At 41.2% G+C, this 22,642-nt stretch overlaps 1 protein-coding gene across 4 annotated transcripts in view; it reads right to left on the bottom strand.

The window, feature by feature from the left end:
* Positions 1 to 22,642, bottom strand: part of ITGB6 (integrin subunit beta 6) — a 122,798-nt gene that overhangs the window by 33,799 nt on the left and 66,357 nt on the right. For all 4 annotated transcript variants that reach the window (XM_084891518.1, XM_084891517.1, XM_084891519.1 and 1 more), the window contains 2 exons: positions 19,297 to 19,392; positions 2,187 to 2,276 (listed from right to left, as the gene is read on the bottom strand). In XM_084891518.1, coding sequence (XP_084747644.1) covers positions 2,187 to 2,276; positions 19,297 to 19,392 — 186 coding nt within the window. The remainder of the gene's footprint in view (positions 1 to 2,186; positions 2,277 to 19,296; positions 19,393 to 22,642) is intronic.

The raw sequence follows: 22,642 nt of genomic DNA on the forward strand, positions 1-22,642 counted from the left end.
GCTGGAGTTTAGATGCCAGGAGAGGAACTTGCCTTGGCAGCATTAGTGTTTCAGCAGCTTTTACTATGTGGTTAGGGAAGGAAAGAAATTAGTGGATGATATTCAAATGAACACACATCTGGTATTTAAGGTGTTGTTTTTTTTTTATGTCAACATGGCAACGTAAAATATTGAGCTGAAGTTTGTAATCACTAGTTATACACATGCTCTGTCTGCCGCTGCCCCACTGGAAGTTAGGCAGAAGCATTTCCTGTTTTCTCTCAACGTATCCTCAGTCCTGCTCTTTTCTTTATAGACTGGAAAGAAATCCAGTCTAAAGATCCCCACCTTTTAAAGTCCTTTTAAAATACATGAAAAAATACCAGAACAGAAAACTAATCTGAACTAGTGCCAAGGTCTGCTGCATACTTCATCCAGGGAATCATGAAGTTTCAATGTAACTCCAGAACAAGACTGTTTGGGTAAGAAGAAGAGACACTTTGTAGTTTTGAGAGAGTAAAATAAGGACAGGAGATTCACTTCAAATGTGTGCTGCCTTGATTTCAACGCCTGTGTAGTGATGTGAGTGATTTGGGACCACAGTGAGGCATAACCTCTGACAGAGTGAGCAGACACATGGACCAGACTGGTCAGACAGGAGGGGAACATATTTTTGACACTGTTTTGCTTAATTCCTTTGAAGATGCTAGTAGACAGAACTTTTGAGAATGCTGGGTTAAAGAAAAATGTGTGTTCTAATTTGGTGAAGGACTGCTATGTGATTTTATTTGATTGGACACATTAAAACTCTTAATTACTGCATAAAGGCAAGGCAGGCTTTTTAGTATTTTGTTGACAAGCTTTCCTGTTTGGAAGAATTTCAAGCATGAGCTAATGTGGTGATAAATTTTTGATGGGAGCTAAGAAAACTGACGTTTCTGAGAATATAAGTGCGTGCGGGGGGAGAGAAACCCATCCTATAATTTTAATGGGCATATCTGTATTTAAATCTCTGAGAAAATATATTTGAGAAGGAATAATTTGCTTTTTCCACTTAAGGTCAGTTTCAAAATTGATGGAGCAATCTCAAAATAATTGGGGAGTTTTTTCAAACTATAAAGTTCTTCTTCCCTTAAATTCTTCTAAGAGGTCTGTGAGAGACATCTGGACACACCTGTTTTTTTAAAAGGTTTCCCAGATGATTCCAAAATGTCATTTAGCTGGGAAACACAGGTTCAGTATTTGCTAAGTATTGGCATAGAATGCATGTGGAATTTAGATGTAATTTTAAAACATTGAAAATTAGAATTTTATTCATTAGGTATTATGTAACTACTGTCTAAAGCAAATATTAGAGCTTTAGTGCTTTCTAAAATTTTTCTTGTTTCATTCCTGTCCTAATTTAGAACTTTATCATTTTGTGTGTGTGTGTGTGTGTGTGTGTGTGTGTGTGTGTGTTTTCTTTGTAGGCAAGAAAGGGGGATAATATTTAGGAACCAAAATAAAAAAGAGTTGACAACTGGCCATCTACTACTGATGAATTGAGTTATGAAATGGGAACAAAGAAAGAGAACATAACAACTCTGTGGGCATATATCCTACTTTAGGAAGGAATTCTGTTCTCAGGTACTAATTAACAAAATCAAGGCCAAAGTGTATAGATGCAAAACTATAAACCAATGGAAAATTCCTCTGGTTCCCCAAAGTAGAGAATCCGCAAAGTGGCATTATTCCTGGTGTGCTTTGTGTGTTTTCTGAGTTATGATGTAATCTCACTAAACCCGTGGAGCTGGCAATTTAAAGTTCTCTCTCCCTCTCTCTCTCTCTCTCTCTCTCTCTCTCTCTCTCTCTCTCTCTCCTCACGCAGAGAAGAGGGGAGTTTAATTGTACAACTTATGGGTCCTTTTCAATAGAATTTAAAAAATTGTTGTCGCTTACTATTATAAAAACAACCTCAACTTTATAATTAGGTGTATTATTTTCCCCCTACTTTTGGCCTCACCTCTCAGGAATAATATCTGCAAGTAGAATGAACAAAATGTATATTTTGGCTGCATTCACGCAAGGAGATTTTTCTCTGGATAAGCATTTTCTTTACCAATAAATAGAAGTGCAGTTAATTGCCTAAAACATCTCAGTTTTTGAAAACCAGACAAGTACCCTACCCCACCTCCCCCCAAAAAGAAGCCAACTGTAAAGTACCATACTTCATAGGCGGAGATGATCAGCTGGAGAATGTTCCCGGAGTCTTTCTGAAGTAGCCCTACTGTAGCTCCAGGAATGAGTTTTGCATAATTCTGTAAACAAAGAGAAGAAGTCAATCCTTGCTCACTTTACCTGAGAAATGTCAAGTGTGGGTTCCGCCTGCTGGCTGGGGCAGCAGGCTCCTGAAAATAAACAGACGCTGCTCCTGAGACTGGAGCCCTGCCTCCTGCTGCAGCCTTCGCTCAAGGGGGAAAAGGACTGGCCGGCGTCACTGCTGGGACATCTAGTGTCAGTGACTGCCTTCGTCTTGGGCTGTGATCTAGATCACGACAGGAGTCAAGTCTTAGGTAACAATAACACTTAGGGAACATCCTCCACTCAGGGGGTGTCTTTGTCCAAAAAACTCTGAATGTACTGTCAGGAACTAGCTTCTCTTTTTTTTGTAACGGTGCAGAAACCAAGAGTTGGTATACACGGGCCCTTGACTGCCATCAGGTCACTTAGTCATTCAGTCCAGGGGTGTTTGCCAATGGACTGGTGGAGAAAAGGCATGAATTATTGGCTGCTTGTTGTCACCTTTCTTCCCAGCGGATCCTCCCTCTGCACCACTGCATCCCCACCTACACTGCTTCTCCTGAGAAGTGTTTCCCACTTCAGTAGGACTCACCCATTTCTTCAACACCCCAGGTCTTGAACATGGCCAGGGAATGAGGCATCGCAAAGAAAGGAATTTTCCAGACAGTTGAAAATTACCCCTCTCTTAAATTTTATGTTTAAAACTGTTTTCAAACAGAAAGTTGTCTAAAGTGTACTGCACATGCCCCTGATTTCTTAAATAAAGACTCTAAAGCATACTTTGATGTTTTTTTTAAGAGAGTCCTACTTATCAATAATACCTATAGCTCTATAATCATCAAAGGCTTCTAAAGTCCATGATAGATCACACCCATACCAGGTGGGCCCCAACTGCTATACTTTTGCTTCTTTTATTTGTTTTTAAATAGTTTCCTTCTTCTTGTTAAGCTGTAAGATATCACTTTCCTCCCAGTTTACTCATTTGCTGTGGCATCGACAACATCTATTAGGTCGGCTTAATATGCTGTGAGACATCAAGAAGAGACAATCACTCTTTTTGTCAGCTGCTGTCTTCTAAGTTGCTGTGTGCTGTGAAATCAGATGACTGAACTTATTAAAATTGTACATAGAAAAGAGAAGGAAGCTTTGAGTGAAAGATTTAGGGCATCTCCTGTAGTTCAAACATAATATCCTATTCTTATTCCACAGAAGATTTAAGTAGCTTAGGAAATACACAAAGCAAACTTACAACTAATCGTTATCATTCATCATCATTGTGATGGTAAGTAATTAAATGAGGACAAGGAGGACCAGGAGAGGAACAAATGAAGCCAGGGTGACACGGTCTAGGAGGTCCCACCCACCTGCCAGAGGTGGGCACCTGGGTTAAGTCCAAGCTTTCTAAGCCTCTTGTATTAAAAGGTGGGGGTGGGGGGGTGACTTTGTTTTTAATTTGTGGGTTTTGTTCCTCTTATTTCAGTGTTCACGGTTGTGTTTCAGTTTGCATTTGATGTATATCTGAACCCTTGAAAGTGTCTGTTGCCCCTCTCTGCCTGGACCCTGTGCTTTATTATTGAAGGGCCGTGGGCAGTAATCCAGGTAGCGCTCTTCCCATCTCTCTGTGGCCACATCCCTGCCTGGGGAAGGTGGGCCCCACTCTGTTTCCCTGAGTCAGGTAGAACTTGTCAAATGCAGGGAAGGCACCGGTTTATCAACTTGCCTTTTCAAATAAACACGTCAAAAGGGCCGTGAAGCGTGAGGCCTGTGGTTAACGGAGAATACCTAAGTAGGGACTTGAGTTTCACTCAAGTGGAGCTGGAATGTGTGTAAATTTGACTAGTCCCAGAAGAGAAGGCAGAGGGAATCTTTAGAGCTTGACAAGGAAAGGTTTGGATCCTTTTGAAAAGAATTTCAAGGCTCTTAGCGTTGCATAAAATTGCTTCCCTTGAAAAACTGTCCAGCTATCCTCGAGGCTGAGGTCTAGAGGGTATTTTCCATAAGCACTAATTCAAGTGGCCTCCCGTTTTGGGGTTAATTCTTGCTTAACAAAGCCAAATCCATGTACTTCCTAAAGCACAATTATGTTCCTACATGTGGTATGTCATTTGGCATTTGGTTATTAGGACAAGTGGTTGAGCATGAATCGTATTTGCTGATTGCCACTGGAGTCAGGGCAGAAAGCAGTTGGCCACCAGCAGCGGTACCCAGTGACTACACTGACAATTGTGTAGAGGAAAACTATTAATTAATTCCTGAATGCTGATTTGAAAAAAAAAAAAAAAACCATTGCAAATAACTAACTGGAAGCATGGACATTTTGGCGTCCTGATCTAACACTGTAAAAAATTATACTTTAAATCATGTAGTGTTATGATTACTGTAAATATCATGTGTCAAATGCCTTTCTTTCATTAAATCCCTAATGTGCTATTATAAATTGTCCTGATTAAACATGTTTAATGTTAGAAAAAGGATGCTTTTGCATGCCTGGATGTGATAAATTATAGCACTGTAACTATAAAAGATGACTGTTGGATATTAAAAATGGTGAGCTCTGAAAGCACAATGTTACATGAAATGATGAGAAATGCAAACTTCTATGCTTGGACTTGAATCCTGTTATCCGTCCATGGATTATCCTAATTATGGACTTTCTCCTCCCCTCCTTCCCACCATGCCACCCAGGAGTTCCTGAGGTTGCTTTTCTCATCCATGTTTGCATGGTTGTCTTCTGCTGATTGCTTTAGTTTTCTTAACTTTTCTCATCAAGCCCTATTTATTTGTTCATTCTGCCCCCATATCAAAACAAAAACAAAAACAAAACACACACACACACACACACACACACACAAAAAAAAAAAACAACACACACACACAAAACAAACAAACAAATAAACAAACAAACAAAAAAGCAAACTTTCTTTTTTCTTGGTCCAAAAGTCCCCTGTCAAGGATAGAGGGTGAGAAATAGACAGGGGGTCATTTAGCGGACAGGCATGAAAGAATATAGAAGAAAGCGACTGAATTCACACCTGCAGACTCTTAGAGGCTGCAAGTTCAGTGCCAGAACCAACTGTCAGGTGTGTGCGCCTGCTTGGCTGAGGGCAGAGAACCATGCTGACACACCTGCTGCCCCAGCTAGCCGTGGGCAGGCTGTTGCTTGGCTTTCTCTTTAAAAGACTCAGACTGAGGACGTTGGCAAACCCTGGCTACTTTTGGTGCTATTTTGGTCCATAGGAGGCATAGTTCCTGACAGTGATCGTCCTTCCTGCTTCGCTGGCTCTCCCTGGTGGGTTTACTCCGTCTTCAGGTTTCAGAGCCTGACTGTGTTCGGGAACTGGCCCCTCATGAGCTGCAGTTAGTAACTTCGAGGGCCTTCCAACTGGATGCAGAGGTCCTCACGAGCCTCCTGGTGTCCCTAAGCGCCTCCTGCCTTTGGACACATCTCCCAAAACCCAAGCTCCTAGAGGGTATGTTGTCACAGGGACTCACGCACGGCTTGGGGAAGCAGTGGGAATGCCGGGGAAAGGACCACATTGCTCTTTATCTCCTCGGTTCTACACAGCTCGCTGTTCCGGTGCAATGAGCCCTCGCTGCAGACAGAGCTACAGGTGCCCATGACGATCCTCTTACCACCATGTGGGAAAGAATCACTGGAGCTAACTCTCGCAATGAGCAGTGTCATCTCTTTCATCCTTCCGAGAAGCTCTACTATTTTAATTTCATTCTTATCTTTGTTTTACTGCCAGAATACTGAGGCCTGGGGACTTCAGTGAACTTGCCGTGGTCATCCAGCCAGGAAGTAGCAGAGCCGGACTCACCTGCCCTGCCCTAGAGCCAGGACTCTTAACCAGGATGCTGATGGGACATGCCCAACCTATGGCTGTGTGGTCTGGAGGTGTCCCAGGTGAGCCTGAGACAGGTTAAGGAGGAAGCCCATGATAACTGATGTATTCGTTTCCGAGGACCTCTGTAACTAAGTACTACAAACTGGTGGCTTAAAACCACAGAAATTACTGTCTCACAGTTCTGTGGCTAGAAGACGGAGAGTAAGGTGTCGGTAGGGCCCTGTTCCCTCTGAAGCCTGAAGGGGAGTCTGTCCCTCTTGTCCTCACTTCTGGTGGTCCCCGGCAATCCTTGGCTTGAAGTTCAATATGACCTCATCTTAACTAATTACATCCCAAAGGCTCTATTTCCACATAAGGTCACAGTCTGAGGAACTAGGCACTAGGACTTTCACATAGCTTTAGGGGTTGAACACAATTCACCCCCTGGCATTCTCCTCCAGTTCTTTTTTAACCTTCAAACCGGTAGCTTGAGCTGAGAAATGAGAACCTTGCCCAGTCACAGAGCTAATAAGTGGTAGGAACGGGTCTCCACTGCAAAGCCAGTGCTCACCCTGCTCCGCCAGGCCCTGCCAGGAACTGGCGTAAATGCCAACAGCCATTGAGGGTGAGTCTCCTTAGAAAGACACAGTAACGCTGCTTTGTATTTACATGCAGGGGACTAGAGATTATAGAACACTTGTGCACCCAAAGCAAAAGAAAGGAGGACAAAGGGTTGTGGCTGTCATCACTTTCAAACCGAAAGGCTACCTCTTGAAAGAAATGTAGGAAGTAGTGAAACCATAGAGGTAAAAAAAAAATTTTTTTCCTCGGGGGCTGTATTGTGCTATTTATCGGGTCAAAGGAAAGTATCGGGTCTAGTAATAATTAATGTCGTTTTTAAACATTCGTTTAAAATCTTGCTTGGTGTTGACTTGTATTGACATAACCTTCAAACACGTGGTATCTACAGAACGTATGAAGTGTAATTAACAAGTTTTGCTTGAAAAAGTTTGTGTTTGGTTTGGTTTTTGTTGCAGAACTAGGGCTAAGAAGATGGCGGATGAAGAGCATATTCGGCACTGCATGCTTTACGAGTTCCAATTAGGAAGAAAAGCAAGTGAGGCTGCAAAAAAACATCTGTAGTGCTCTTGGTCAAGATGCAGTTAGCGCCAGAAAATGCCAGCATTGGTTTGAGAAATTTCGCGAGGGAAATTTTTCGTTAGATGACAAGAGTGGTCGAGGCCGTGTGTCCAATTTTGATCAAGAAGCTCTTCAAGCTCTTTTGGTGCAAAATCCTCAAATTACCCAACAAGAGCTTGCAACAACTTTAAATTGTTCACAAAAAACAATTTCCAATCAATTGCGTGCACTTGGCAAAGTCCAAAAGTTTGGAAAATGGGTTCCTCATGAGTTGACCGACAACAATCGTAATCAAAGAGTCACAATTTGCAGTTCGCTCCTCTCTCGTCAAAACCATTTGCAGTTTTTAGAGCAAATTGTTACCAGAGATGAAGAACGGGTGCTGTATGTTAATTTGAAAAGGCGGCCTCAATGGTTGGACAAAAATGAGGCTCCGCAGCCCACGCCAAAACCTGACTTGCATGCGAAAAAAGTGATGTTGTGTGTTTGGTGGAATTTTAAAGGAATTCTTCATTATGAACTTTTACCATCTAACCAAACCATTACAAGTGCAGTGTATAGTGCCCAATTGGAAAGGTTAGCCCAAGCTTTAAGAGAAAAAGAACCCGCGCTGATTAATCGGAAGGGCGTAATTCTTCACCACGATAACGCACAACCGCATACTGCAAGAATCACTGCTGAAAAACTGCGCCAGTTGGAATGGGAAGTTCTCCCTCAACCTGCATATTCTCCTGATATTGCCCCTTCTGATTACCATTTGTTTCGTTCTTTGCAAAACTTTCTTCTTGGAAAAAAATTTAATAATGAAGAATGCCTCAAAAATGCATTGACCAAATTTTTTGCATCAAAATCACAAGAATTTTACAACAGAAGGATTAAAATGCTTCCTGAGCGTTGGGCACAAGTAGTAGAAAACAACGGCAACTATATTGTTGATTAAATTTTGTTGTATTGTTTAAATAAATTCGATTTAAAAAAGGTATTAGAAAACGACATTAATTATTACTAGACCTAATAGCTCTTTGCTGGAGACGCCTTGCTTTTGTCAAGCAGTGTGCTTGTTCCAGAGCTAGGGGCGGGCTGTGCGCGCTGGAATAAGGCCTTCTTCGGAAGGCAGCGGGAAGGCTCTCTGCCCCTGAGGTCTTTCATCACTGTGAGGTTCCATTCGGCCTGTTCTCACGCTCATTACCGGTAAATGCAGGGCTCCCAGGATTATGCAAAAGTTTACCCCCAGGTTGGACTGTGTTACCAGGACACCCAGGATTCCTGAAAGAATGTGTAATTGTTTCTGGCACGAGGGAGCGTGAATGTCTGTCTCTAGGTTGCCTGATATTTGCTTTGCCTTCAGGCTTTCAATTGTCAGCATTCCACAGGCAGCCAGGCAGGCAGGATGGGAGGGTGCTAATTAGATCAGGTGCCTGATGTGGAAATCTGCACCAGCAATGACTAGTAGTCGGCTTCGGAACTTTGGAGCACTACCTGTCTTCCTCCCAGTCTGCCCGGGAGGGTAATTATCTTGTCAGCCAAGGAGGAGCGGTAGCACACAGCAGAACGAGTGATCGGCAGTAGCGCCGGAGTGATAAGGCAAGACAAATGGACCCACGGTGCATGACTGTTGTGAGACAAACAAGTGCAGAGAGGCAATGGGGAATGGAGACTTCGGAGAATAAAGAGGCTACACGGAGCCCTTGTTACTGAGGATCCCGCAGATCATCTCTTAATGAGATTAACCTGCCTTTTGAGAGGAGCTGCAGACCTTGCAGTGGAATGCAAATCCCAAAGCTTTAGAGAGCGCTTTGCTTTTTAAAATGGGAAACCGCACTGGGGTCATTAGCATGCTCCTTTGCTTTGCAGACCCAATGGCAGGTAATAAAACGTTGAAGGATGACTGCTGGCAGCACAATGAAGAGGAGCAGAAAAGAGAAAGCAGGTGTATGTACAAGGACTGCTAAAGAGGGAGTGGCCCCACGCTACTTGAAGTGTGCTGGGTGGACCAGCAACAGCAGCAGCAGCATGTGGGGGCTTGTGACAAATGCTGAATCCCAGGCTTTGGTCTAGACCTTCTGAATCAATCTGCATTTGACCAGCTCCACAGGTGACTGGATAGACCAAGGAAGATTTTGAAAAACCCTGGTGCCTGGGGTCTCAGACCCAGAGATGCTGATTTAATTGAATCAGGGGGATGCCTGGGCATGGAGTTTTTAGAAAGCTCCCTAAGCGATTCTAAAGAGCGCCAAAAGTAAAAACGTTGCTGTGGCAATTTGGAAAATAAAGGTGTCATGTTCTGAAATTTGTATACCCTTAATTCAGAAGGGATCCTCAGTTTTAATAAAGTTCAACATTTTGATACCTAAGATGAAAATTCTCCATTCAATGACAAGAGTAGTGTTTTTGGATGCCTGTTGCCCACAGAAGGGCACCATGCTTACTAGCCTTGGCCTTTAGGACAGAGGGCCTGGTTTTACCCTCTCTCTCCCACTTCCTCTCTTACTACAGCTCACATCAACCCACTAGCCTGAACATTGAGTCCTTTACTGCTCCAGGGCCTTTGTACAAGCCTTCTCCTCTTGAAAACTCTTCACTTCAGGTTGTTGCTTCATAATTATAACAGTGAAAAGTTTGCTTTCTCTGACTCTATCTTAATTCTAACCTGCATTTCTTCCAGGGCTGTTAGGCTAATAGCTTCTGCTGTAGATATACTAATTAACCAGAGGAATACTGCTTGAGGCCTAAGTTTTCACAAGAACAGCCTCTTGCCAAAAGGTGCCTTTCCCCGAAAAATTAGGGGGAAATGTACAAAATAATGACTATTTACCAAAGATTTACAGATGCCTCCAGACCTGACTCAAATCAGTGGTGGTGGTGGTGGGGGAGCGGGGTGTCAACTGACTGGGAAGAAAGAGACTTAATGAGTTTGCATTCCTCCTTGGATCTGTTGGTACCTAGATGTTACACACCTTTTGCCCCTGGCCTCCTCCCTTCCCCTGACATAAAAGAAGTCTGAATTCTGGGCCCTCGAAAGATGGATTTGTGGGAATTGTAAGGCACCTCAATCTTTTTGAGTTGGGCCTTCTCAATCAATAAAATTTTTCTTACTCCAAACTCTGACGTGTTGAATATTGGCCTGTGAAGTGTCAGGCACACAAACCTTGAAGTGGTAACATAAATACTTCCTGTAAGAAGTCTTCCCTGAAGATCCTATTGAAGTAAGCTCCTAGACTCTCTCCTTTCATTATTCTCCATCCCTAAGCACTATTCTTTCCCAGTTTTTAGTTAATTTTTCCAAAACTTTTAGTGTGAATGTGCCTCAAATATTGCATGGGATATACTTATTCAAAAAAATTGTTTGTTGCTTATTTGAAATTCAAATTTAACTAGGCACCCTGCATTTTTATGGCAATCCTATAGAAAAAAAAATTACGCCTATCTTGAATTAATGAATAAAGTGTGCCCCCCAAAAAAACTGTCAAACTCAACCATAGTTTCTGTTTCCAAAATTATCTGTTTACTTTTTAAACATTCAGTATACAGGGACAACAAAATATTGAACTATTAATTAATTGATACCAGCTCCTTTGTAGCAGATTTTGGGGTGTTTTTTTTTCAGGTAATCATCTTATAGGCAATTAGACTGACCTGACCTGACCAAAGCAAGGATGATGGGCCAGGTATAGCAATTCCCCAGGGCAGGAAGCCCGGAGGCCTGGCCAGGGGCAAAATTGGGAAAACAAGAGCCTCACACCCAGGGTAACCTTTCCTCACATATCACAGTTTGGACCCCTCATCTTTCATATCACTAGGCATGTGGTTTAGACCCCCTGACCTGCTCCTTCCTAAATATAACATCTAGGTCTCCATTGTATTTCTGCTCCAGGGCCAGAAAAACAGCAGAACCAGACAAGTAATACCATAACTGCCTCAGGACCAAGTACATTAATTGATGACCCCCTGCCCTGGTAACAGCTCATCAGTGGAGGCCAGGACCCTGAAAGAGCACACCTGAAAAGCCAATGAATATTCTTTTAAGAATGTCCCCTGGGACCTCCCCTAAGATTTCCACCTGCAAGGGAGAGATAAGCTCAGGATGAAGGACTAAGTGCTCACTCTCTTCCCGGGGAGCAGGCCTACATCATTCCTTCCCCGCTTCTTCCTTCTAAGGAACCCCATAAGGCCAGCAACCAGGTTAACCCCCTAAACCTGTCTCCCAGGTCCCCTTCTCTCTGACTTCTCAGTGAGCAAAAGCTGCCCAGCCTAGGCTCTCCTGTTATTTCTGTGCCTTTCCTTGTTTCACTGTTTTAAGTATATTTTTGATGCAGCCAATAAATTCTTACTGACTTTGCTATACTTCATCTCTTGATTAAAACATTTCTTTCAAGAAGACAAGAACCAAGTTCCTGTCTCACCAGTAACAATTAGGCACAAAATTAAAATACATAATGCTCCCAAACTCTTCTTATCACTTTAACTTGTCCCTGGTGCCTTAATGCCATATGTAACAGTTCAATGGGCTCTGCCACGTGGAGAATGCTAGCTTGCAGTTAGACTCCTGCATGGCAACCCCAGCCAGAGTGAGCTTCCTCTAAGCAGAGTTGTCATTTAGACCAGCCAGAGAGGCCAACTGCAACCTTCAGGGGGTCTATGGGTAAGGCTTCAGGGGGTCTACGGGCAACTGCGTTAAACAGGAGTGCCTGCATCCTTGGGCTCTGAGGTGGCATAAAGAAGGTAATCACACAGTTTTAAGCACTTTGCAGTATGAAAAGGAGTCTTTGGAGAAACTGAGTTTGTTCACAGACGTTGAGTCCTCACCAACGGGGAACTTTCAGGCATACGAAAGCATATACTAGAAATAATGTGTTGGTCCTATTAAAGTTATCACATGTAAAAAAGTAACCAGGCATCATGGGAACATATAAAAACATCACCTGGTAAGTAAAAATGCAGTGTCTATGATGTTCTGGAGCTGCTGGTGGGAGGAGGGCAAGCTTGCTTTTATTTTAAAGCAGGCGCCCTGTGAGGATAGCAAACGCGGATTCTGAATTTGGTACAAGCACCTTGATTTCACTTGATGTTATTCTTGCCAATAAAAGTGAGTGTTTGACATATAACTAAGTGCAATTTTTATGCCTTTATAAAACTGTATATATATAAACTCATTAAAAAATGCGAACATACTTAATAGGTACAGTATGAAGCCAATTATGTTAAAATATGTAAATGCATTCAAAGAATAAAGAGAGGATTTATTCTAAAATGTCAAGAATGGTTCGTTATGTCTGCATGGTGAGTTTTGATTGATCTTTATTTTCTTCTTTGTGCTTTTCTGTATCCCCACTTTTCCCCCTTTCAAATAATATGTTAATTTTACCATCTGAAGAAGTAATTTAATGTGTGTGGTTTGTTTTTTTTTGGGGGGGGGGGGTGTTTCACACTCCCTCATTGTCGGTAGGAGAGTAACTGATACAACCTTTGGAGAGCCCCTTGGACACACCCAGGTGAGGATGCCACTCCCCGTGACCTGGGACTTCAGTTCTAGCAATGGCTTCTCAGTGGAGAAGATGTATTCAAGGATATGTACGCTGTAACATTCATACTACTGCACAGGTGGAAGAGATCCGATGCCCTCAGTTGCAAAATGAACACATTGCAGTAAATACACTTAATGGAATATGCATGGCCATGAAATAGAGTAACCAAAAGCGATGGCTAAGCCTCAAAAACATAACAGTGGGTACAACAAAGTGAATGCAATTAATGCCACAGAACGATATACTTAAACATGATTAAAATGGTAAATTTTGTTATGTATAGTTTACCATAATTAAAGAAAACCCTGAAACATAACATTGAGTCAAAAAACATTTGCAGAAATTAAACTCGTAAGCCAAAACTATGCACTTATTTATGGATGTACATATAGTTTTAATAGTACAAAATACTAAACACTGGAGTTCAGGATACTGAACACATTTCTATGGGAGGGAAGAGGGGGTGGGGTCAGACAGAACTGGGCAGTTGTACAGCAGGCAACTGCTTCGGAAATGTTTTATTTAAAAAAAAAAACCTGAAGCAAATATGGAGGCAAAATGTTGAGATGTAAGAAATCTGCATAGTAGGCATATGGATGTTCATGACATTATTCCATTTTTCTGTGTGCTTAAACTGTACCATAACACACCTATATCCTTTGTCAGGCCTTCCTTCCCTCCAACCCCCCTTAGGTTGAAACAATAGATAATGATTACCACATACAATAGCTGTTGTAGATGGCTGACCAATGAAATCATGTTTCCGTGCCTGCTCATACCACTCAGAGCTTAAATAACCCATAAGGCAGAATCCAAATGTCTCTCTTTTTTCAAGTCCACACGTTTAAAACTTGCTAAATTAGCAGCAACATCAAAGGACCTTAGTGTTTATTGGCCTTGAAGGATTCTGCCATTTGTAAGAATCTCACCTATCAGTTCATCTGTCAGGAAGCTCTGCTCTACCCTTAGGCTCTCGGCTTTCACTGCTCAGTGACTTTCAAAGTCAGATACTATAGAAGGCTGGTTAGTTTAGTGGCTATAAATTAGCAACTTCTTTCGTGACATCAATCCATGTTCAATTGCATTTTAACTCAGAGGTTGAAGCTGTGGACTCAAACTGCCTAGGTTCAAATCCTGGTTCTCCTATGCAACTTACTTTGTTATTATTTATTTATTCATTTATTTATTTATTTATTATCACAAAATGGAGTTTAGATGATAAAATGAGTTGAAATACTTAACCCCAGGCTGCTACCTAATGAGCCTTCAGCAAACCTTCCCTATTATTCTCATAATCATGGTTGCATTTCATCTCTGGCCCTCCCCTAGAGAGTGAAGGGCTTAATCCAACAATATGGCACTGATAGCATCAAAGGTAGCTTATGATTGCCAGTTAACTTGCAGCCCCTTCTAACAAATAGAAAAGAGTAAAAATATTGACAGATATGAAAGCTCTGGCTCCTCAACAAACTCTTTGCCTTGGGGTCTCTTTCCAGAACGCAACTTCTGAAATGCTCTTATCCTATTCTTTAGACAGATGATTGATCTACAAATCTGCTCATGCTCTATGAGATTTATTAAGGCAGGAATTGTGTCTTCTTCTTTATAGTCAGACACCCTGGTTCTTTGGGGGAGCTCATGAAATGTTTGATGAATGAATGAATGGATGAATGAATAGATGAATGAATGCAATCAATAACATCTTAGTTTCAATCATATGCTAGACATTCTGGGTGTTGTGTAAATCTTGAAATATTTAGGGCTTGTGTTGGTGCAAACCCATGTAATAGTTCTATGTGGGTTGGCTTAATAGGCATCTCATGAAGACCCTACTTTAAATCGGTATCTTTTTTGTTTTGTTTATCATCTGGATTGTAAGCCTTTGAGTTCTTTAGACGAAAGTACTATGTGGATGCTAAGAGATAGCAACTAATGACTTTCATGATTGTGATGTATTAATTAGACTAGAAAATGTTTCTAACAACTTCACCTTGATAATCTGAGGCTGCGTTTTATTTCTGAATCCTCCCTCTCCAAGAGAGGTTTTCTTAATGAGGAAAGTGTAGGCAGCTGGCTCTCCTCAGTCTTTGTTCCCAGAACCTCAATTAGAGAGGGAAATCAGAATCCTTTTCATTACATCTGAATTAAAAAATATATATAACTTCATGGATATTTCTCATAATCCACAAATTTTCTCTATATTCTTAGATGATTTTATTTTTTCTAAAAGCATATAAATTTGGAATCCCCAATTATAGGATGGGATTGGTCAGATAAAGATCAACTTTCTACATCATGCTCTGAAATTAGCTATCTTACAGCTTACTATATTTTATATGAGCAAAGATCATTGGATTCCTTCATGATTCCCACCCTCCAGGCTGATCCACTGACTATCAAAGCTGGAGTGTGTGTGTGTGTGTGTGTGTGTGTGTGTGTGTGTGTGTTTTATAAAAACTGAGACCAGAGATAAAGGGATTTTTATCCCATCAAAATTGTTTTGGCCTTTCTCAACAGTGAATATTCTAAAACAAAATAATAACAAAACAGCTAACAAATGGCAAAGGGATCCAATTTTTGTTTGATCTTTCTTCCTAATTTCTCTTTCTCTTTTCAGCTCTCTCACTACAGTGAAAAGCTCAAAAGATAAACAAAAAGAAGAAAGAAGGAGTGAAATAAAAACTGGGCTATTGATTCCTGAAAAATTGAGACTCATATATGGTTGATACATTTCACAAGCTACAAGAGAATATTAGGCTCAGAGCATATTGTGGCTACTCTTCATGCTTTTTTTTTAAGATATGACGACCATCAAGAGGGCAATTGCTCAGGGGTTTCCTTTCATGGCCTAGTACGGAGGCTCTGGAGCTTTTCCAACAGTTTGGCACTAAGACTGATGGCAAAGTACTTCTCTCCTCTCTGGTGCCTCTGGGTCAAAGTGGAAGGGGAGGGAGATGGGGTAGCCTGGGCTGCAGGGATGGCAGTAACAAGGGCCAGGCACCCCTGCCTGCTCTTGTACGTGGGCTCCCTCAACCTGACAGGTATTTGTCACCCAAAACTCCATGTCCTTGTTTAGAAACTTTGACTCCATTTGAGAAAAGATAAGGTGCTTGCATTGCAATTTTTAAAGAATTCAGTCACCAAATACCGAGCATCTACTGTATACGGAGAATTGGCCTAAAGAGATGGAAGAGCAAGTAACTCAGCTTTCTCCTGAAAAAGCTAATAATCGAGGGATTTTTTTTCCTCCAGAGAGAAGGGTCCTGTGATGGTATAAAAACCTGCTTGGGTCCCCTGTTCCCAAGCTTTAGACTCATCACTCTGTCCTGATAACCATATCAATTAGTGGTCAAAGGTGTTACTGACTAAACTGGATGTGTCTATTGCCAGTATATCTTGTTTACTTCCCAAGTGCTATCTCAACATTGCATCATAAATACCAGGTCATATAATAATTATTGTTATCAACTTCACAAAACTCACATTTCCCAGGCTGATGTAGACATATTGAAAGATATAGGCTATTTTTAAATCTTGCAAATAATGCCAGGTGATTAATAATATGATTTTAGAGTGTAGTACAGAACACTGATTTAATTGCTTTTTTAAATATATTTTTTATTATATGTGTACATACCTTACCAATCCACACACACACACACACACACACACACCCTCCCAAACATGCCCTCCCTCCCCATAGTTTTTCCTCCACTGGTTATGCTTATATACATGCATACAAGTCCTTCGGTTGATCTCTTATCTCCCCCAGATCTCCCTACCCTCCCCGCTGTAAGTTGACAATCTGTTTGTTTCTTTACTGTCTCTGTATTTATCTTTTTGTTTTTTAACTCTGTATCTCACTAGAAAGGGAGACTAGTAAAATTAGATAGTTGGGGTTTAGTAGCCTGACACTATCTTAATGTAAATTAACAGTAAACATTTGAAAACAACAGAGAAGGTTAAAACGTGTTTTTTTTTTTTAAGCTTGGATAATTAAATCCTGCACCAAAATGGTACTTAGCACTCAAACATAATATACTACCTACTGCTCGGTCTATTATCTATCATTATCTTTTGAACCCTGTAATTGGACAAACAGGAAACTATTCATAATAATCAGTTTGTTCAAAATCATCTGTTTGCCGGAGTCTGGGGGTTGCACGTTGCAGGCATATTGAACTGAGGTGAAACTGCTTACTCCCTCCTTTCTATTGTTTGCTCATCGCAGTTACCGCAAAGTGCAGCAACACCATACACCGGGTGATCCAAAGCATCTTCCCAAAATTACTGAAAAAATAGTCATTTCCCCCTGCAACCTGCGAATGGGCAACATAAATCTTATTTGCCGCAAGACAGGGTGTCATTGAACCTGGCCCATCCCCTGCCAGGGCCGTATACACATAATTATGCTTAACACAGCACTGTGGCAAGCAATCTGCCCTCTGGAATTTCCATTAGATTCAACCACTTAGTGGCTTTATTAATCCTAGCGCTGGCTTATTTTTCAGTTATTCTTTGGTGGTTATGTTCCTTCCATTACAGCTATCCAAACATCGGGCTGCCCAGGGTTTCCTGTACACATTTAAATCTAAGAGATTTAAATAGAAAAGCAACATGGGCCGTTATTGGGCTATTTTCCGTTTTCATTATCAATGAAACAAGACATCAGCGTTTTCATGCTGTGTGGAGCCTTCAGGGAAGTGCAATGATGCTGTCATTATCCCGCTGATGCAAATGGAATGGGGAGCCCAATGAAATAAAAATAAAATCACGAAAGGGCTGGAGTCACAGAGTGGGCTGCTGACCTGGTCCCTGCATGGCTCCCTGAAAACGTCCCTTTGAATTTAGCGGAACCTGGATGGCAAAGACCACAGACCCTGACAGAACATAAATTTGTCTCATAATGAGATTAGTAGGCAGTCAAAATAAATGTCTTGCTGTTACATCAGAGGCAGGCTCTAACCTGGTGTTTTCCATGGAAATGATCATTTTCTTTGCAAGGGGAGAATGGAGGATGCAACTAGCTTAAACCCGACAGGTTCTGTTTTGCCATACCATTATTTTTCACCTTCCTCTGTCTGTTTAATCGCAGTTTTGAGGAGCCGTATAAATGAATCGTGAGTCTTAAAAACTATTACCAACATGAGTTATGGGTGTTGATGTTCACGATCATCATGTTTCCCTGACTCTCCTTTTAAGAAAAGTTCTCCTTTTGCAACCCCTCTCTCACTTCTAAGCAGGAGCCCTGCTGTGGAGGAGGTGTTGAGACCCCCAGGGTCCTCTCATGCTAGCCTTAAGGATCAAAGGCGGAATAGACTCACTATTGTATTTGTGTATGGCAGCTCTACTGCTTAAAACCTTTGGCAACAAGAATCGCATACTAAAGAGCCCTAAGAAAATGCCCGGATCAGGTGAACCCACGTGGTCTCTGAGTAGAACAAAGGCCCTAGGTGTGCAGCTTGATTGCTAGGGACTTGCTTGGTTTTCAGCAGAAGGCAATCTCACCTGGAGCACAATGCCCTCCTCTCATTCAGAATGCAAGATAGAATCTCCTCTGAATCCCTTCTACAGAACCTAATGCAAGTCCATGGGCTGCGCGGTCCTTCGCACCAAGTGGCGTTTAATCAAAGCCTCTGTGAAATAATCTCAGAATCCCTGGGCCCTGTTAAGTCACCAGGCTTGTTAAGAGGTCCTTTCAAACGAAATGGGAGATCAGACTCTGAATTTAGGTGCATTTGAAGCTTCCGCATAGAAGTCAGAGACAATTTAATGTACACCCATTTCCTCTGCATTTTCCAGCTTCCAAGCTGAGACTCCTACCTTCTCTGTGGCATTGCTCATTAGGAATAGATAGTTTGCTAGTATCCCATTTCATAACTGTTTTCCTTAGGCTGAAATGAAACCACAGAAATGTTTTGACTTTGCACAAGCATTTTATAGTTCATGCATTGGTTTCCAAACATTATTTCATCTAATGGAAACCATTCTCTTGCTGTACGTGGTGCTTCCGTCCCAAAACTTGAACTGCAGATGAGCTACTTTAAGGGGGAAATAACATTTTGGCCCAATTTAACAACGTTTTCTTTCAACTTTTTACTTCTCAGTAGCTTGAATTGTGTCTCTACTTACATATATTTTTTATGTGTCTAATTTGCAAATGTCGGAGAATTTAAAGTCAATTCTCCTCCCATTCTCAAAATTTTATCTGCTTTCTGTTGATTCCTTCCTTATCAGGTGAAACAGTTCAAGGAAAGATACTAATTTTTCATTAGGTAAGATGGTCCCTCTTTCACTTACCTTTTCATTCCCACAACTCTTTCTTCCCTGTCTCACCATAGCTCTGTCCCCCACTCCTCTCTGCACTGCTGTCTTTATAAATTACATAGCTAACAGTAACTGAGTCCACTTTGCCAAGTATCCAGTTTAGTTGGCACATGTTAATGATTTTCTAATGGCATCCCCTGTGTTAAATTCACAGGGTTAATGTTAAAGTTTCATGTTGAATAGTGCCCCTGAGAGAATTCCCTGCATTGTTTGCTTACCTCATATAAATGTACTTGCTCTTGGGTTACGGCAAAGATCAGTAACACGTTATTTTGCACCAGTTTGTCAATGAGTTGTCCAATTGTTGGATATTCCTAAAATTGATATATAGATTTTAAGTATCATCTTAAGAAAAACATGCAAAATAAAGAAAAGAATGTTTCAGATATCTTAATGAGTTTGACATTTCAATGCTCATAGGCATTATTGATTCTGTCACTCTAAGTAAACAAATACAATTAGCATTATTTAGTTAATTTGTTTAATAATCATTTCCTAAATCTTGTAAATCCAATGAATTCCTAAATCAGTGCCTGTCAATGACGTATGGTGTATTTATGGTCTGTTACTTCTAAGGAGATCATTTGAAATGTATTTAATAACGAGGAGTGGGCCATATTTTCACATTTCCTCTTCTAAGAGCCACGCGGTCTCCAGTTAGAGGGAATGTTAGAGGAGAGAGGGGTAGTTAGACTATGAAAGATGGGACTGGGTGGCTCTTGTAGCTCTGAAACTGGTGCTGCAATTGCATGAAGTGGGCTGAGGCTAAGGAATGACACACTACAATCCCCACATCTGTCAGATTTGACATTCCTATACCAGTTCCTAGGTTTGGTCTTATTGCCTTTTTGATGCCACTAATTAGTTTTATGAGACCCTGTGATAATTTTTTTATTTCTTTATTGATTAGGGTATTACATATGTGTCCTTATCCTCCTCATTACTACCCCCATCCCTCCCACTCATGTCCTCACCCCCCTGTTGTCTGTGTCCATTGGTTAGGCTTATATGCATGCATACAAGTCCTTTGGTTGACCTCTCCCCCTTTTCCCCACCCTCCCCTACCTTCCCTCTGAGGATTTCAGAGAGGAAGGGAGAGGAAGAGAGATAGAAACATCAATGATGAGAGAGAATCATTGATTGGCTGCCTCCTGCATGCCCCCTACTGGTGTTCAAGCCCCGCAACCTGGACATGTGCCTTTGGCTGGAATCAAACCCGGGACCCTTCAGTCCGCAGGCTGACACTCTATCCACTGAGCCAAACCAGCCAGGCCTCTGCGATGTTTTTACAGGACAGTTGAAAACACATTGCACTTCTATTCCATTGGCACATCATTCCCAAGTGATAGGATACTTTAAAAAATAAAGAAGTCATTTATTAACAGATCTGAAGATGGTCACTATTTTCCAAGGCTGAAGAACACACAGCACAGTTGCCTCTTATATGAATCCAAATGTGGATCATGAAGAAAGAGGAAATGCAAGTGAAAGAGTAGCCTGTAAACAATTAAATTAAGTATTTGTCGATGGTTCTGAAATCAGCCAAAGTGGAGAGACACTGTATGCTGGTGTGGTGTGTTCACATGTTCTCAGAACTTCAGGTAAATGACCCCACGGCAAATCTGGCTGAGTAATGCATGCTTTCCACACAATTTGGATTTTTATTAGTAGATATTGATAAAATCCACATAATATAAATCTTCCTGAGTCTGACATTTTTAGTCTCCTCAGCTGTTCAACTCTCCAAACACTAAGCATCCTTCACCCTGAAGCACGAATTTCTCCAATGCTGACCCCTCCTTATCGTCACGTGGTCTCAAACTTTTCAATTGCTGTGCATGTGTAATCAGAATCATACCATGTAGTCCTTCCTATGTGGGCGAACATGATTTTCTATTTGACCCACATCTATTGGTTTAGTTTCCACACAATTATCTCATAAGCTCCTCAAAGCCAGGGACCATGTCTTATTACTTTTTGGCTCCTGGAACCCGGCCCACTATTGTGTGCATAGGAAGTGCTCAAAGGGCGCAGGGAGCTATGTTACAGGGAGACACAGAAATAGTCCATGGCTTCTGTGCATTCATAGAAACTCAGAAAGAATTAATTGAACATTTATTAGATGAGAAGGCCATATTAAGCAGCAGGCAATGTTTGCTTCTATGGTCCTACTTTTTCCAAGATTCTATTAGGGACATTTCAATAATTGCAAAAATGGGGGGTGGGGGAGGGGAGCAGACTCACTTCTCACAATTTCTTGCTCCTTGTTGGCTAAAAGACAAAATGTGGCTACATTGACCTTGTAATATGGAAAGGCAGTTTATATGATTAAAGAATATATAAGCGTGGGGAATACTATTGATCAAAAGTTAGGAGAAAATATTCATGTTGAAGTTTAGAAATTTAGGCAAGAAATGGTAGCAGATATTTGTGAACTATTAGATTTTAAAAAATTAATTGGCAGCACCGTATTAAGCATTTATATTCATTATTTCATTGAATTTCTTTTTGGAGAATAGTGCTTTTCAATCTGAAATTTGAATTCTTCCTCTTTTTCTTTTTCCTTCTCTTTCTCATTTCTTTCTCTTCCTCCTTCTCTTTCTTTCTTTTCCTTTCCCTTTCTCATTCTTTCTCTTTCTCTTTCCCTTTTTCATTCTCATTCTTTCTCTTCCTCTTTCTCTTCATCTAATCTTTATATTTAACTTTTTTTCTCTTTCTCTTTCTCTTTCTTTCCCTTTCTCTTTGTCATTTTCTTTCCCTTTCTCATTCTCATTCTTTCTCTTCCTCTTTCTCTTCATCTTTATATTTAACTTTTTTCTCTTTCTCTTTCTCTTTCTCTCTACTCCATACATTTCTATAGCATTGTCATTTTAAGAAGTCACTTAAATTCTCTGAGAAATATTTTTGCAGATATTAAATGAGGATAATATAACTTTCTCAGCTTGTTGCTTCATAATTCAATTCTATTTCTTAAGTTAGTCGGCGCCCACTGCATTCCAGGCCCTCCTGGCCCTGTAGAGCACACATTAAATAAACAGAGACAGACATGAGCAAACACATTTCACACAGTGATGGGCAAGAAGACATCTAGGTATGAGAGTGAGGGAGAGGCCCAGCAGAGGTCAAAAAAGGCCCCCCTGGAAGCAGCCATAATCAATCTGGGTTTAAAGAATAATTAAGTTTCTCAGAAGCCTAGGATGGGAGAGCATTCCAGATGGAATAGGATACGCACACACAGCTTTATGGTCTATTTAAGGAAAGCAGCTAGATATGTAGGATTCTGGTGAGAATTGAATGAGATAATGTACATCGAAGGAACTCTGAAAATTTTACAAAAGTCAAGCATTTTTCCCCCTTATATGTCACCAGCATTTTTTAACTGACAAAAAATACGCCAAGTGTGAATACATACCAATCAAGCAGTACTTGACTAATTGTTCCCATAGAGAGAGCCCCTGCTCTGGGAAAGCATGGCCTTATTTAGGGAGCATGCACTGGGCCTGTCATTCACAGTAACTCCTGTGTGATGACTGTTTTGGTCTGAGCCCTGCTTCCTGGGATATG

Source organism: Pipistrellus hanaki (assembly GCF_964339955.1).
Source record: "Pipistrellus hanaki genome assembly, chromosome: 8".
In the NCBI taxonomy this organism is placed as follows: Eukaryota; Metazoa; Chordata; class Mammalia; order Chiroptera; family Vespertilionidae; genus Pipistrellus; species Pipistrellus hanaki.